This window comes from Myxocyprinus asiaticus, chromosome 8 (assembly GCF_019703515.2).
Source record: "Myxocyprinus asiaticus isolate MX2 ecotype Aquarium Trade chromosome 8, UBuf_Myxa_2, whole genome shotgun sequence".
Lineage (NCBI taxonomy): Eukaryota > Metazoa > Chordata > Actinopteri > Cypriniformes > Catostomidae > Myxocyprinus > Myxocyprinus asiaticus.
Window position 1 is genome coordinate 2,635,001 of NC_059351.1, and position 14,429 is coordinate 2,649,429.

At 42.1% G+C, this 14,429-nt stretch overlaps 1 protein-coding gene across 2 annotated transcripts in view; it reads left to right on the forward strand.

The window, feature by feature from the left end:
• The window catches only part of lrba (LPS responsive beige-like anchor protein), a 329,573-nt gene that overhangs the window by 278,250 nt on the left and 36,894 nt on the right, over positions 1 to 14,429 (forward strand). For both annotated transcript variants that reach the window (XM_051704960.1, XM_051704961.1), the window contains exon 48: positions 5,520 to 5,609. In XM_051704960.1, the coding sequence (XP_051560920.1) occupies positions 5,520 to 5,609 (90 nt within the window). The remainder of the gene's footprint in view (positions 1 to 5,519; positions 5,610 to 14,429) is intronic.

Genomic DNA, 14,429 nt, shown 5'->3' on the forward strand with positions numbered 1-14,429 from the left:
GGGATGAGGACTTTGTTTGTACTTTTTTTTTTCCCTGTTATTCCTTACATCATCATCCTGGATGTGAGCCGAACAGGACTGTGAGCCAGATAATTTCAAACCCCTGTACTATCGAGTTGTCACTGTAATTAATTGGACACGAATAAAAACTAGGCTGTGAGGGTACAGTTACAGAAGTGTAAAGAAGTGCAGTTTGTTGAAGATGGCATAATGTATGGTCAGCCAGTCATTATCACAAACAGGTCCTGTATCATCTTGAAGAGTTTTATTTTGTGATAATGACCAGCTGATTTTACATTATGCCTTACATATTCAACACGGCTATTTACTTACCAAATAAATAAATGGACATAAAGTATTGATTTGAGTTGAAATAATTGTATTATGTGAGAAGTGATTGCAGAGTCAACAGTCAAATATGAAGTTTAGCAGTCCTTATACAAAATATTTCACCTCAGAATGCCACTATTATCCAATCCAAATGAAGAATTCCAGAGAGCCAAGTAATATGGTTTTCTACTGTATTGTGTATCTGGGTGTCGATTGTCCAGCCGATGAAACATTGGAAATACATTTTTGCATGTTTCCACAAGAAACAACTTCCTGCTTCCTTCCCCCACAGCCTTGTTTGCTACTAATTAAATATGGCATCTATGCTGTGGATGTCACATAGTCAAATATCCTTTTCTTGAAGGAGTTGTGTGGGTTTGAAGGTAGCGAATGTTAGTGTAACAGTATAAGGACGGGTAAGGAGGAGGCGGGAACCGGCTGAACGGTAAACATAAAGTTTTAATGAGAAACTCAACTTAAAATAAACGTAAACAAAGACAGACACATATGCAACGTGGCCAGGCCGTGATGGAGAGAGATGCACGCCCTCCTCCTCATCACACCCCGCCTGATGACTAAATCACCCCCCCATGGGGAGATGCTGCTCTTCCGGCCATTCTGTCAGCTGGAGGTCCACCACGCCTCCTGCGAACCTGGGGGACAGACGAGGGGAAGCGTGGGGAGAGGGAAAGGGTGAGCGGAGACACACACAGAGAGAGAGAAGAATGCGCTATCGCCCGGTCCTCAACTGCTCCTCTGGCGGACGCCAGCTCGCTCCTCCCCCGGCGGACGGCAGCGAGTCCTCTGGCCCCTGGTGGATGGAACCGCTCCTCCCCTTCTCGGCAGATGGCCGTGGTTCCTCCGGCTCTTGGCGGCTGGCAGCGACCCCTCCGTCCCCAGGCAGACGGCTGCTCCCCTGGAGGATAGCAATGACGAGGACTCCGCGACAGTGCATCCCTCCTCCCTCCAGGGTTTCGGCACCACTGTAACAGTTAAAGGACAGGCAAGGAGGTGGCGGGAACCGGCTGAACAGCAAACACAATGCTCAACGACAAAACACAACACAAAACACAAACGAACATACACATACACAGCTCCGTGTGTGTGTCTCTCTCTCTCTCTCTCCAGCACTCCCGACGACTCCTCTTATCTCTCTCCCGCTGATTGGGCCATTCAGCACCAGACGCGCACACTCACAGCCCGGCCACGCCCTCCTCCTCACCACAGTTAGCAATAGAGTAGTAGTTGGTGTCGGAATGGCTCCAGTTTTCCTGTCCTTCATGCTCAGTGACTGAGGCCTCTGTTTCTGATTAATGACTCATCTCACCTTATTCTCATTTAGGTGTTCTTGCTATCCCTTTATAGCTCCTTCCTTCACTGCATGCTTCCTTTCTTTTATCTGTTCATCCCTGTCCATCTATCCCTTCCACTAGCCATTCATTCTCTCCATCTTTCATTCCTTTCCTACCTCTTTGCCCTTGTCCCTCCATTTGTCTCTCCCTTTATCTCTTTATACTTCTATCTGATGCAGATTCATTGCCTATCTGCCCCGGTCATCTCTATAGTTCAGCCCATTACCCTGCACACTTCCTGTTTAATAAGCAGAGGTTAAATAGGATTCCTTACGCCTGACTGCCACTCCCCCATCCACCGGCCATTAGGAGATCGATAAATTCACACAGCCGTGCCAGCATTCACACTGTAAAAAACATGCTTGGGGGGTGGGGGGATAAAAACTTTTGAAAGGACAGAATGCATAAGAAAAGAAAGAATAAGAGAGTGTGAGAGAATGTATATCTGAACAGTGGTGAAATTGTGAGCCACTAATCCCTTTAATGGTGAGCATACATGTTTTGGTTTTCCCCCCTACAATTTTTCCTATTCCCTTCAAGAAAATCCAGCGTAAGAGGTTGGCTGTGTTGTGCAACATGGTCATTTCAAGCTGGTCATTAGCTGTTTGACCAGCTTCCATGTTCCAAAAAAAAGCAACTTCACCACCTTAAGCTGGTATGACCAGCTGGTAGCTGGTTTGTTGTCTGCCTACCAGCTTGGACCAGCCAATGACCATCTTAGAAATTACCAAATTGGGCCAGTTAATGTCAAGCTTGGACCAGCTTGTGTCCAACTAGGAAGCAGCTATGTTCCAAAACACAGCTACCAGCTTAAATTGGATTTTACTTCAGGATTACCTTGTATGATTTCAGTTTTTCAGCTGTTCCTCATGTCATGGCCTGGTGTGTAGAGTTAGATTAGATAAGTAAACAAGTGTGTAGGTGTATTTGTGACTCTTAGAAAGGTGAGTGTGTTTATATGTTTTCTGGAAAGAACAGGTACATCTGGGTCTTTTCAGAGAGGTTGTGGGGAAACCAACTGCTGTTTACTGCTGGGTTCTGGTTCAGGTTTTGGTTTTTGGTCTTGAAGGTCAGGACTGGTTTTGGTAGGGCTGGGATTTTTCATCCTGAGTATCTGGGACAGAGAGGGAGCTGAGATTGTGTTTTTGATTGCAGCCTGTGAATGTAGAACCATGCGTCCACATGTGTACTGTATATGTGCGTGCAGACCATGAGGTGGTGTGGAATGTCTCATGGCAGATTAGGGTCACTAAGGAGACTGTGCCATGTTTATTCAGACGATGATTACTTCCTGTCTTTGCCCTGCCACAAAAAAAGAACATGACAGGCACAAAGGGTTCCCTTTTCACATGAAATAATAAGACAAGCACACATACACACAGTCCTTTTCCTCCAAATCAAGCCTCGCTTATACTAAAGTCTGATACTAATCTGACCTTTAAAAGGCTTAGATTTAGAGAGAAACCCTTCCCCCAACCACTTCTAAAAATTAATAGGGACCCCATTATGCAAAATAAGAAAATTTGGTCACAGCTTGTTGTACATCCAAATTGCCTTGTCAAGGGTTAGAGTAAATCAGGTGACTCATGGAGCATGACTGTGTGTGTGTGTGTGTGTGTGTGTGTGTGTGTGTGTGTGTGTGCATGCGTGCGTGCGTGCATACGGGGTATTTCCATCATTTAAATGTGTAGAATATAAAGAGACCTCATCAGATACGCACTAGTGCTCCTAAAGAGATTGCCCCTAGCATGACTAGCACCCATATAACCTTCTCTCCTCATTGGCCGAACGCTCTGACCTGAGCACTGCCTCGTTCTCTCCTGCAGTAGTAAATGTCAGGAGAGGATTTAATGAAGAAGGGTCAGGTGCCTGGGCAAGATGCATCCACATATTAGCTTAAACAAACCGTCCCAACCTGACGCGCTTGACCTTCATTCATCCTGTTTCTGACGTCAACCCCAACGCCACACTGCTGGATCACATTAGCACACTGGACACAGCATTACAGTAAATGAGGCAATCTGTTTTATCAGCCTTGTTTTTGTTAATGAAACTAAATTTTGCATCTATACAGTATACTCTGGCTAAAGTCAATGGAATTACAAATGCCTTATCCAAGAAAGCATTGCTGGTTCAAATTAAACTGACTGAAAAGCAAAATACCCATACAGATGCAAGGTGGTTTTCCCAAACACCTCAGAAAAGACTTGGCAAATATTAAGATTTGATGTCACACAGAGTTTAAAAGTCCATAGCTTTGAGTAGAAATCACCCAATCATATAACTGAAACGGGTTGTCTTCCTTTGCGTGGCCTCTTCTGAACCCAACTTCTTTAGAATGGTATTTCCAGACACAGTAGTCCTGTCATCTGTGTTCCATCAATGCCTCTAATGAGATCACTAGTGGATTTACACTATATAAAGAAGAGTTTGTGTGGTGGAGTCTATTGTTACCAGCAGAGTAGGCCGAACCAGATCAAAGCAGGAGAGAGGGATGAGGAAAGAAAGATAAAAAGCAGAATAAGAGTTAGAAACAGACTTTAAGGATTGATATAAAGAAGGGCTGGCTGAGCAGAGTGGAAAAAGAGAGAGACGGAAGAGTAAAGAAATACAACGAGAGGGACGTGGAAAGCCTCCTGACGCTTTCATACACAGCCAGAGCAGTCATTCAAGAGCTTGGACATTACTGCCATACCTCTCTCTCACACACACTCTCTCTGTAGTGTAGGATTAGGATGGTTTCCCTCTTTACTCATGGAAATCCCATTTGAGATTCACTCTGATCTCACATCACACACAGCCGAACATGACCACACTGGACTGTGGAATAGAGGGATACTTGCACTAAGACAGAGATGCAAAACCACATGTTTGTTAGACTGATGTCACAGTGAAATCAGAAACAGCAGGTTAACTTTCCTTTAGCTAAAAATGGTCTGTGCTTACCGAAATTCGAAACAATGCTCCCAGTGGCCCAAGCGGTAAGTGTTGTTGGGTGTGTGGCCACGCGTGAGCTCCATTTTCCAGGTGAAATGTCCACGGTGGGGCACCAAAAGCAAGTTGTTTTTAGCGGAGTATGTAATACATTGAAGAGGAATGCATGTTTTATAAACTGTGCCCCCCAACCCAAACCCCAAACCTAAACCTAACAGTGGAGCATCAGTTGAGTAAAAATGTAATGTTTGGGGGAAAAAATGCAGCCTCTGAATCACGTTTGATTTGCACTGATTATGTGAATGCGATTACTTCTTGGTTTCAATGCGGGATGCGAAACCGGGTGTCCCATGCTGCTGACGCAACGCGCTTCCTGTCGCACCATAAGCCAGGTAAACACGTTTAAGCTAACACAGAAATGTCTGTTGGGAGATGCCGCTTGTCAATGAGTCAGCATAATGTGTCTGATCCTAAGATACTTGAATTTTCAGAAACAACATGCTGAATTCCCGTGTGATCATGTTGCATTTGTATATGCTCTTCCTCTGAAAACCCTGTCTATATTTATATCTTTTATTTGTCTGTCTCTTTTCCACACACTCTCTCTCTCAAGTGCACACACTTTTTACTTATGTTGCTTTAACACACTTTCTCACACAAAACACACACAAATTCAGCTCATACTGTGTGGAACGCTATGCCATTATTATGATCATTATGTTCACCACTACACACACACACACACACACACACACACACACACACATTTTTTTAATCCGTATTAGATGATATAGTCCAGGACTGGTTTGCCACTTTCTCAAGGTGATGTTTAAAATCCTATATCTCTTCATTAGTGCTACCAACCCTCCATAAACCTCCTCCCTCTTTTGCTTTCTTTCTCAGGCGGTGGAGTCTCAAATCAGAAGTTTTGGGCAGACGCCCTGCCAGCTGCTAATTGAACCCCACCCCCCTCGCAGCTCTGCCATGCAGGTGGTGAGTAACACAAACACACACAGACATTGTTGCTGACTAACATCACTTTCAATATGCAAGATCTGCACATTCACACATTGACACAATATATAAACATTTCCTCTAACGACTCTGCACGACAGACGGTGTCTCTGAACCACAGACACTCAGTTTACAGTTTGTTTTGCGATCTAATAAGCTGATCAACTGACTTCAATTCTTGAGTTTAATCAGACTTCTAAATTGGCTAAGAATTTAGATGGGTTTGAAGATGACTTCATTTAAAAACAGATTTATACAATAACAGTCACACTGAGGCTGATCTCTTCCTCAGTAACTAGAGCTCTGTTCCAAACCCAGTGAACTGCCTACTTAGTCAACATTTTAAGGCATTTAAGGTAGGAACAACATCTTAATTATGCTGCCCACTACGATACATCAAATTGGCCAAATTCTAACACCCTGTCTTCACCAGACACATCCATTTACATGCCGCAAGTCTTGAGGATGTCTACACTGGAAGTACTGAAGTGAACATTCTAATGGGGCTTTTCCACTGCACGGTACGGCTCGACTCGACTCGACTCTGCTCGCTTTTTGGAGGTATTCCATTGTGGATAGTACCTGGTACCTGGTACTGTTTTAGTGCCACCTCGGTCGAGGTTCCAAGCGAGCCGAGCCGATACTAAATGTGACGTCAAAACCCTGCAGATCACTGATTGGTCATAGAGAATCGTCACTACCAGCATCACAGGATTTGCGACACGGGACATCAACCCGCTAGTTTTAAAGTTAGCAACAGCGATAGCAGTATTATTTGTTCACGCGACTTTCGAATTGTAAAAAGAAATGGCTGTGTGCAAAACCACGCCGTGGTCAATAAACGAGGTGCAGATGTTCCTCTCGTTAGTAGCCGAGGAGAGGATACAATGAGAGCTGGATGGGGCGATGCAACTATGACGATCAGCCTATAATCCCACCCATGTTGAGGCGGCACTAAACTGCAGTGGAAAAGCAAGCTCAGAAAAGTAAAGTGAGCAGAGTCGAGTCGAACCGTAAGGTGCAGTGGAAAAGTGCCATAAATGATCTGCAGAAAACACAAACCAATCAGCTGTGAGCTCGAGTTGACCTTAGCAATGGTTAAATGGAGGAATAACCTGTATTATACTTTATTTTCGATGGAAATCCACTGCTAGAAATGTTTACTTATTATATGATTGTGTTATTGTAATGTTATTGTTGCTAAAACTGCGTTTATCCTCGTGCGACCCCATATCCACATGCGTGGACGTTGTATTTTGGCTTCGCTATACGTAACGCATAATTTAAATGAATTTAAACAGACTGAATACTGTTCACAACACCCTAGACTGTCATTTAAGGCTTAAACTTCTGGTGCACCTAGTCACGTGACATAACAGCATGGCATCGATTTCCGTCAAGCGCTTCTACGGGCGCAGAGCCAACAAAACCTCGGTTACACTTTATTTTAATGTGGCCTTGTTACAGTGTAATTACACAAGTAATTACTGATTATTACTAATTAACAACATGTACTCGGTTTAGGGTTAGGGTAAGGGTTTGGTTTAGGGTTAGTTGCTTGTAATTACGCATAATTGACTGCTATTGCTATAGTAAATACATGTAATATGTGTAACAATGACACATTAAAATAAAGTGTTACTGAAACCTCTATGTTTTTTCATTGAAACCTGTTTGGGTGTAAAGAGTAGCGTCTCGTTTTGTTTGATATGCTGCTTTAAAAAAATCATTCATTTTTCACGTGTCAGCGTACTGCTAAACATGATTATTTCACAAATAAGGTCAGGAGATACCTGCATGTGTATAACTCGAGTCTGAAGGAATATAAAGTCTAAACTCCTGAAGATAAATAATCCAGTATCTCATACGAGTCGTAGCACGTATGCACCAAATGCTTGTGTATACGTGCACCGTCAAGTGGAGTATACTTTGAAAGGCTGAGCATTCGACTGTATGCATACGCTAAAGGCATTGGTATACTTAGTTTTTCTGCGTTCTGTATCAGCTTGCACCCAATCGACCGTGTTGCTTTTCAGTGTATACTCTTCTGACCACGAGCGAATACGAAGACGTTCGATGCATGCCCACAAGAGTTGCTTTGTGATACTCTTTTAGTACAGTCAATGGCAGGTGCATGCGCAGACGATGTGCACAGACGAGGACCACATCTGGCTAGTCTGCGCCGGATATGGTTAGTCTGCGTGGACTGTGCTGATGACGAAATTTACATCACGCATCCTTTCTGCGGAGCGATCTGCATTGTGGTCAACCAATAGTATACTTATAGGGGTTTAATGATCCTTCGATCTGGATCAATGCATCGATCCAATAACCAACGATCCAGTGTTATCAATACAATGCGTAAATATCAATACAGACATTTTTTTTAAGATGCACCTTTATTTTAATACTCTCATGTCAGCCACGTTTGTACGCATTTCCGTCAGGCGATGAAGCAACCTTATTACATTCATTTTCATGTGGGACAAGGATGTCTGCAGGGTCTGTGAAGCCAAATTGCGCTCTGCTTCCCGCAAAACGCAAGTTGCGGTGATAGTATCAGTGTGTGCGTGTTATCCGGGCGCTCCTTAAAATGCAAACTCTCATAAGTTTGAGCACAGAGCGACCCATTTGAATTTTACATAAGCATTTGCTATTTAAAAGTACCATGGAACAGTTCAACCATCATATGAAAAGTCTTGACAATGCCAACATTCTGAACAGCACTTATGAGGGAAAGAGAAATCACCAGCATTAGCATCAGTTATAAGACTTTACACATCAACACATTTACTAACATTTATCCCAGATAACTGTAACAGAATTTTTCATTACAACTTTGGAAGTTGTAGCCAAGAAAACCGCGCATAGCACGGATAGTTGGAAACAAGTCATGGGTATGTAAGTACTTTGAATTGGAGTAAACTGAAAAATAAGCTGTAATCAAATGATTGATGACCACTTGTGCGTGACGTTATTTTTTATATTATTATCTGTATAATGTTTTTCAGCATCTGAATTACCTTATTTTGTTGTGGATGTCCCAATGTGGATACTAAATTTGCACTTTTCAGAGAGCTCAATAAAATATTCAAATTATATTTTGGTTGCATTTGAGGGCCATAAAATAAATAAAAAATGAATTGATTGTGTAAAATAGGCGCATAATATTGGAATATCGATCGCAGGGCCCTGAATCGAATCAAATCGTATCGCGGCAGACTTTGAAGTATCGGCAAATATCGGATCGTAGGCCAAGAGAATCGATGTAAGATCGTATTGTGATGAAACATCCAATTTACACCCCTATATACTTTGGCCTTAAGTAGAGTTGATATACTCGAGTTTGGACTCGGACTCGAGTCACGAGTCCAATTTTATGGACTTGGATTCATTTTTTACTCAGACTTAACTCGGACTCGAGCCTTTTGGACTTTGGTATTTTTTTCAGAATCAGTGGCATTTGTGATGCAATGAAAAACAAACAAAAAAATAACATAAAATAGGGTGACCATATGTCCTCTTTTCCTCAGACATGTCCTCTTTTTCAGACCTGAAAAAAGCGTCCAGCTGGGATTTCAAAATTGCCTCTAAATGTCTGGGATTTGGCTTTGTCTTCATATTGATGTGCTCTCTACAGTTAGTACTATCATACATTCTGTGTATTTGATACTGTGCATCAGTTTTCACACGTACATGTCCTTACGTGTGACTATTGTGGCTGAGAGCAGCAACTTTCTCGCCCGAGCGCCCGTGCTGTATGTGTGTGCGGGAAAGAGATCGCCATTCGTCAGACGTGCTCTGCCGCTCTCATCCAGAAATATCAATAACGCAAGTACACTTTAAAAAGTACGTTCCCCAACTCTGCAAATTATTAAATAAAACACATTTTATCAGACTCACGCTTACTATGCAAAGTCATTTCTAACTGAAAATGTTGACTATATCGAGACAAAATCACATTTACTACTTATCAGGGACATTTAAACTAATATGACGGGTGAAATAGGCCATGATGGACATTGTACAGCTCAGTCCGTTACATATTTGTAGCACAACCTCTGTGTGTTACCTGTAAAGCTGGCACTTGCGTTTCAATGGCAAAAAAGTCTGAAAATACATTGAAGAACACACATTATATTTAGTTATCCATACTAAATATAATGTGAAAAGAACGAAACGGCAGCCCAAGTTGAGTTTGATCTTGACTTTAGGGAAGTAGGCTACACCTGGACACAGCAGGAGGACTGAAAAGTGTGAAGTGTAGTACTGTAGTGACTCGCCTCAATCCGGGTGGCAGAGGACGAATCTCAGTTGCCTTCACGTCTGAGACCGTCAATCTGTGCATCTTATCACGTGACTTGTTGAGCGTGTTACCGCGGAGACGTAGCACGTGTGGAGGCTTCACGCTATTCTCCGCTGCATCCACGCACAACTCACCACGCGCCCCACCGAGAGCGAGAACCACATTATAGCGACCACGGGGAGGTTATCCCATGTGACTTTACCCTCCCTAGCAACCAGGCCAATTTGGTTGCTTAGGAGACCTGGCTGGAGTCACTCAGCACGCCCTGAATTCAAACTCGTGACTCCAGGGGTGTTAGTCAGCGTCAATACTCGCTGAGCTACCCAGGCCCCAATTTTATGGGCATTATTAAATGTTTTAATATGACCATTTATTAAATGTATTAAACACATTAAATGTATTTAATTAATTACATTAAATGTATTTCACCCATCATTTTAGATAAAACTAAACTAAATTGAATGGACAAATTGAAAATGTAGAAATAAAAACTAATTTAAAATTAGAAATAATAACAACTCTGGTTGTAATGACTAACGCAGCTTTCACTTTCTTTGGCTTATCTTTGAGTGGAGGGGAAAAGCAACAAATATTTGTGTATTTATGTCAAAACTGAAGTATAATTTGGGCTTTACAAGGCAGCTGCCTGGGCAGTGGGCAGTGAGGCAGCTCATTTGGTTTTGGAAAAGAGTTTAGGATTCATTATGAGCATTCTTGTGCACTGGAGCCATCTGTCTAAACGTTGCCTACTTAAATCGACCCAATGGCTGTCTCCTACTCTGCTTTACCTCACCTCTCCTCTCTCCACCACTCCTTCTCTTCTCTCTTAGTAAGCCACCGTTGTGAGAAAGGATCCCAGCACTGGGAAAAGCCCCCCGTAGTTTGCGTAGAGCTCTGAGGTGATAGGGTCCTTAGTCTAGAAATTGAAAGACTGTTGGTAACAGCCTAGACACCCCCATTAGCTGTGTGTTTCTGTGGCGATGACAACCCCTGCCAGAGATGTCTGCTCAAAAAACTCACACACTCGCTTCTAAATGTCCACATGCTGATATAGTTACAGTATAGTCTTAGAACTGGATTTCAGACTTGAGATACCAGTAAGAATCAAATATTCCAGAACAGCCTGGAAAACTGGTTTATAATCTCTCAATCCTTAGCACACAATGGAAGCACTTTGAAAGACTAGGACAGGCTAGAAAGATGTCACTCTCTGAACAGGAGATGTCATGTTAGAGTGAGGTTTCAATCATGGGATGTTGATACACTTATTTCTCCCTTAATGGAGTTCCCTGTTGTCTGAAGTGCTAATATCCTGTCAAGCTCGGGAATTGGCTTTCCAAGCTTCTGTCTTGTATCTAATCTCATCGTACACGCTACTATAGGCAAACAACATAGGTGCATTAGGTGTATGAAAGTCTCATAAAGAGATGGCCTGCGTCCGAAACCTTGAACATACAGACTTATCAGGCAGTATCCAAAGGAAGAAAGGAATCAAGGTACCTTCGAAGCTGGTCTGAAATCAGCTACCTTAAGACGTACTTTCATGCAAAACCACTTTATGTCTATTAAACTATTGCCTGACTAAGCCAAAAAAGACAAGAAACAAGCCAACAAAAGCAAAGACTTGATAAATGTCTTATTTTAAATTAACATTCAAAGTTTATTTGATCCTTTATCTGGATCATACCTTCATACAGTCCGTGTCGTTCTCTCTACGGTTCCCCTGTCTTTTCTCTCGTTCTCTCTCTCTGCCTCGCACTATTCTCCTCTTTCGTGTCTCCTGAAGGTTAATAAGAGTAGATCCCCTGTTAATGGGGCTCACAGGCTGAACACTATTTAAGAGGCTCTAGCTGTCTGTCTAATGTACTGCAGGCGCACCAATTAGCCCCGTGTCTCCATACTATGTCTAAAAATCACACACACACGTCAGGATTAGACATCACAGACATAAGACAACAGTAAGGCTGGATTAGAGGAGAGTATATTGGTGATGTTGAGCAAAAGATGTAGGTGCTTATTTGTAATATGCAGATAAATGCTGTTCTGTTACAACCCCAATCCCAAAAAAAGTTGGGACAGTATGAAAAATGCTAATAAAAACAAAAATTAGTGAGTTGTAAATGATATTTACCCTTTGCTATATTGAAAGCACTACAACTAAACATTATATGATGTTTTACCTTGTGAATTTCATTGTTTTTTTAATGTACAGTCATTTTAAATCAGATGATTGCAACACACTCCAAAAAAGTTGAGACAGTCGAGTTTTTTCCATTGTGAAACATCACCATTTCTTCTAATAACACTTATTAAGCATTTAGGCAATGAAGACGCAAGTTTGTTAAGTTTAGAAAGTGGAATTTTCCTCCATTCATCCATTATTCAGGTCTTCAGCTGCACAATTGTACAGGGTCTTCTTTGCCGTATGGTGTGCTTCATAATGCACCACACATTCAAAATTGGAGATGATCAGGACTGCAGGCAGGCCAATCTAGCACCCGCACTCTCTGCTTATCCGGCCAGTATGTGGTTTGAAGTTGTCCTGCTGGAAAATTCCGGGACGTCCCTGGAAAAGACGGTGCTGGATGGCAGTATATGTTGCTCCAAAATGTGTACATATCTGTCTGCATTAATGTTGCCTTCACAGATGTGCGAGTTACCCATGCCACGGGCACTGACACACCCCTGGCCCATACAGACACTGGCTTTTAGACCTGACACTGATAACAGCTCGGATGGCCCTTTTCCTCTTTGGCCCGGAGAACACGACAGCTGTGTTTTTCAAAAACTATTTGAAATGTGGACTCATCGGATTAAAAAAAAAATCACAGTTCCACTGTTCTACTCTCCATCTAAGATGAGACCGAGCCCAGAGAAGTCGGCAGCGCTTCTGGACAGTGTTGATGTATGGCTTCTCCTTTACATAGTAGAGTTTTAACTTGCATCTGTGGATGCAGCGGCAAATGGTGTTGACTTGGTGTTTACTAAAGTAATCCCAAACCCATCCATTACAGATGAATGATGTTTTTTAAGACAGTGATGTCTGAGGGATCAGAGATCACGCGCATTCAGAAGTGGTTTTCGTCTTGCCCTTTACGCACCGAGATTTGACCAGATTCCTTGAATCTTTTAAATATATTGCGCACTGTAGAGGGTGAAGTGCCCCAAATCCTTCCAATTTGTCTTTGGGGAACATTGTTGTCAAAGTGCTGGATTATTTGCTGAAGCATCTGTTGGTAAATTGACAAGTCTCGAATGATCCTTGCTCTTGAAGGACTAGGATGTTTTTGGAGGCTCCTTTTATACTATGACACGATTGCCTCATGTTTAACATCTCCTGTTTCACATCGCCTTGTTATTTAAACTCGTCAAATTGTTATTAGTCTTAAATTGCCTGTCTCAACTTTTTTGGAGCATGTTGCAATCATCTGATTCTAAATCACTGTACATTTTCAAAAAACAAGGTAAAACATCATGTAATGTGTAGTTGTAGTGCTTTCAATATACCAAAGGGTGAATATAATTTACAAATCACTCCTTTTTTCATACTGTCCCAACTTTTCTGGAATTGGGGTTGTAGTTAAAAATAGAGATTAATTTTTTAATGGTATTAATCTGTGCAGATTGTGCTGTTTGTAAATGGCATAATAAAGCAGTGGACAATTATATCGCTCATAGAGAGTGACCGTGCAGCTGCCCAGACCTGACCCAGTTTGAACACTATCTTGTGTCTTTACAAACACAGCCCTGCCTCAATGAGGAAGTCAACTTGATGGTTGGATGACTTTGCTGCCGAGTAATCAAGCAGCTGTGTGTGTGTGTGTGTGAGAGAGAGTGCGTGTGTGAGTGCGTGTGTGAGTGCGTGCGTGCATGCGTTTAGGGTTAGGGGATAGAATCTATAGTTCGTACAGTATAAAATGTCTATGGAGAGTCCTCATAAGGATAGCCGCACCAACATGTGTGTGTGTGTTTGTCTTTTAGCCTCTCTTTATCTGCTGACTTGTAGCGAGGAAGGCAAGAGAAAGCAAATTATAATGTTACTAATGGAGTTTGGAATATTCTGCTGCAATCTAAAGGAAAGCTTTGATCTTTAAACCTTTGGAAACTGTTTTCCTTCCATTTATCATCTACTCACACTGTAATGTCATAACCTGCCTGGCAGAATTTGTTATTTTTATTCTCTGAGGTCTAATAATTTCAGGACAATTTTTTTATTTCTGTGAAACAGAAGTGTGTGGCTGCTTTGATCTTTTTGTTCTTTCCTCTCCTCTTCTCCAGCTTTAACGTACTTTAGCATCTATGTTAAATGTTCATCACTGACTTCTTTTGTTTGCCATGTTTGTAGGGAAATGCTTTAATGTTTGGACCATATCTGGAATAGTAAAGCAGTGCATGACTAATATATGCCATTTAAGCAAGGAGGAATGAGAGGCACTGCAATGTTGTGAAAGTATAGTGGAGTATAGTTTTACAATAAAGTATGGCTTTAAGTC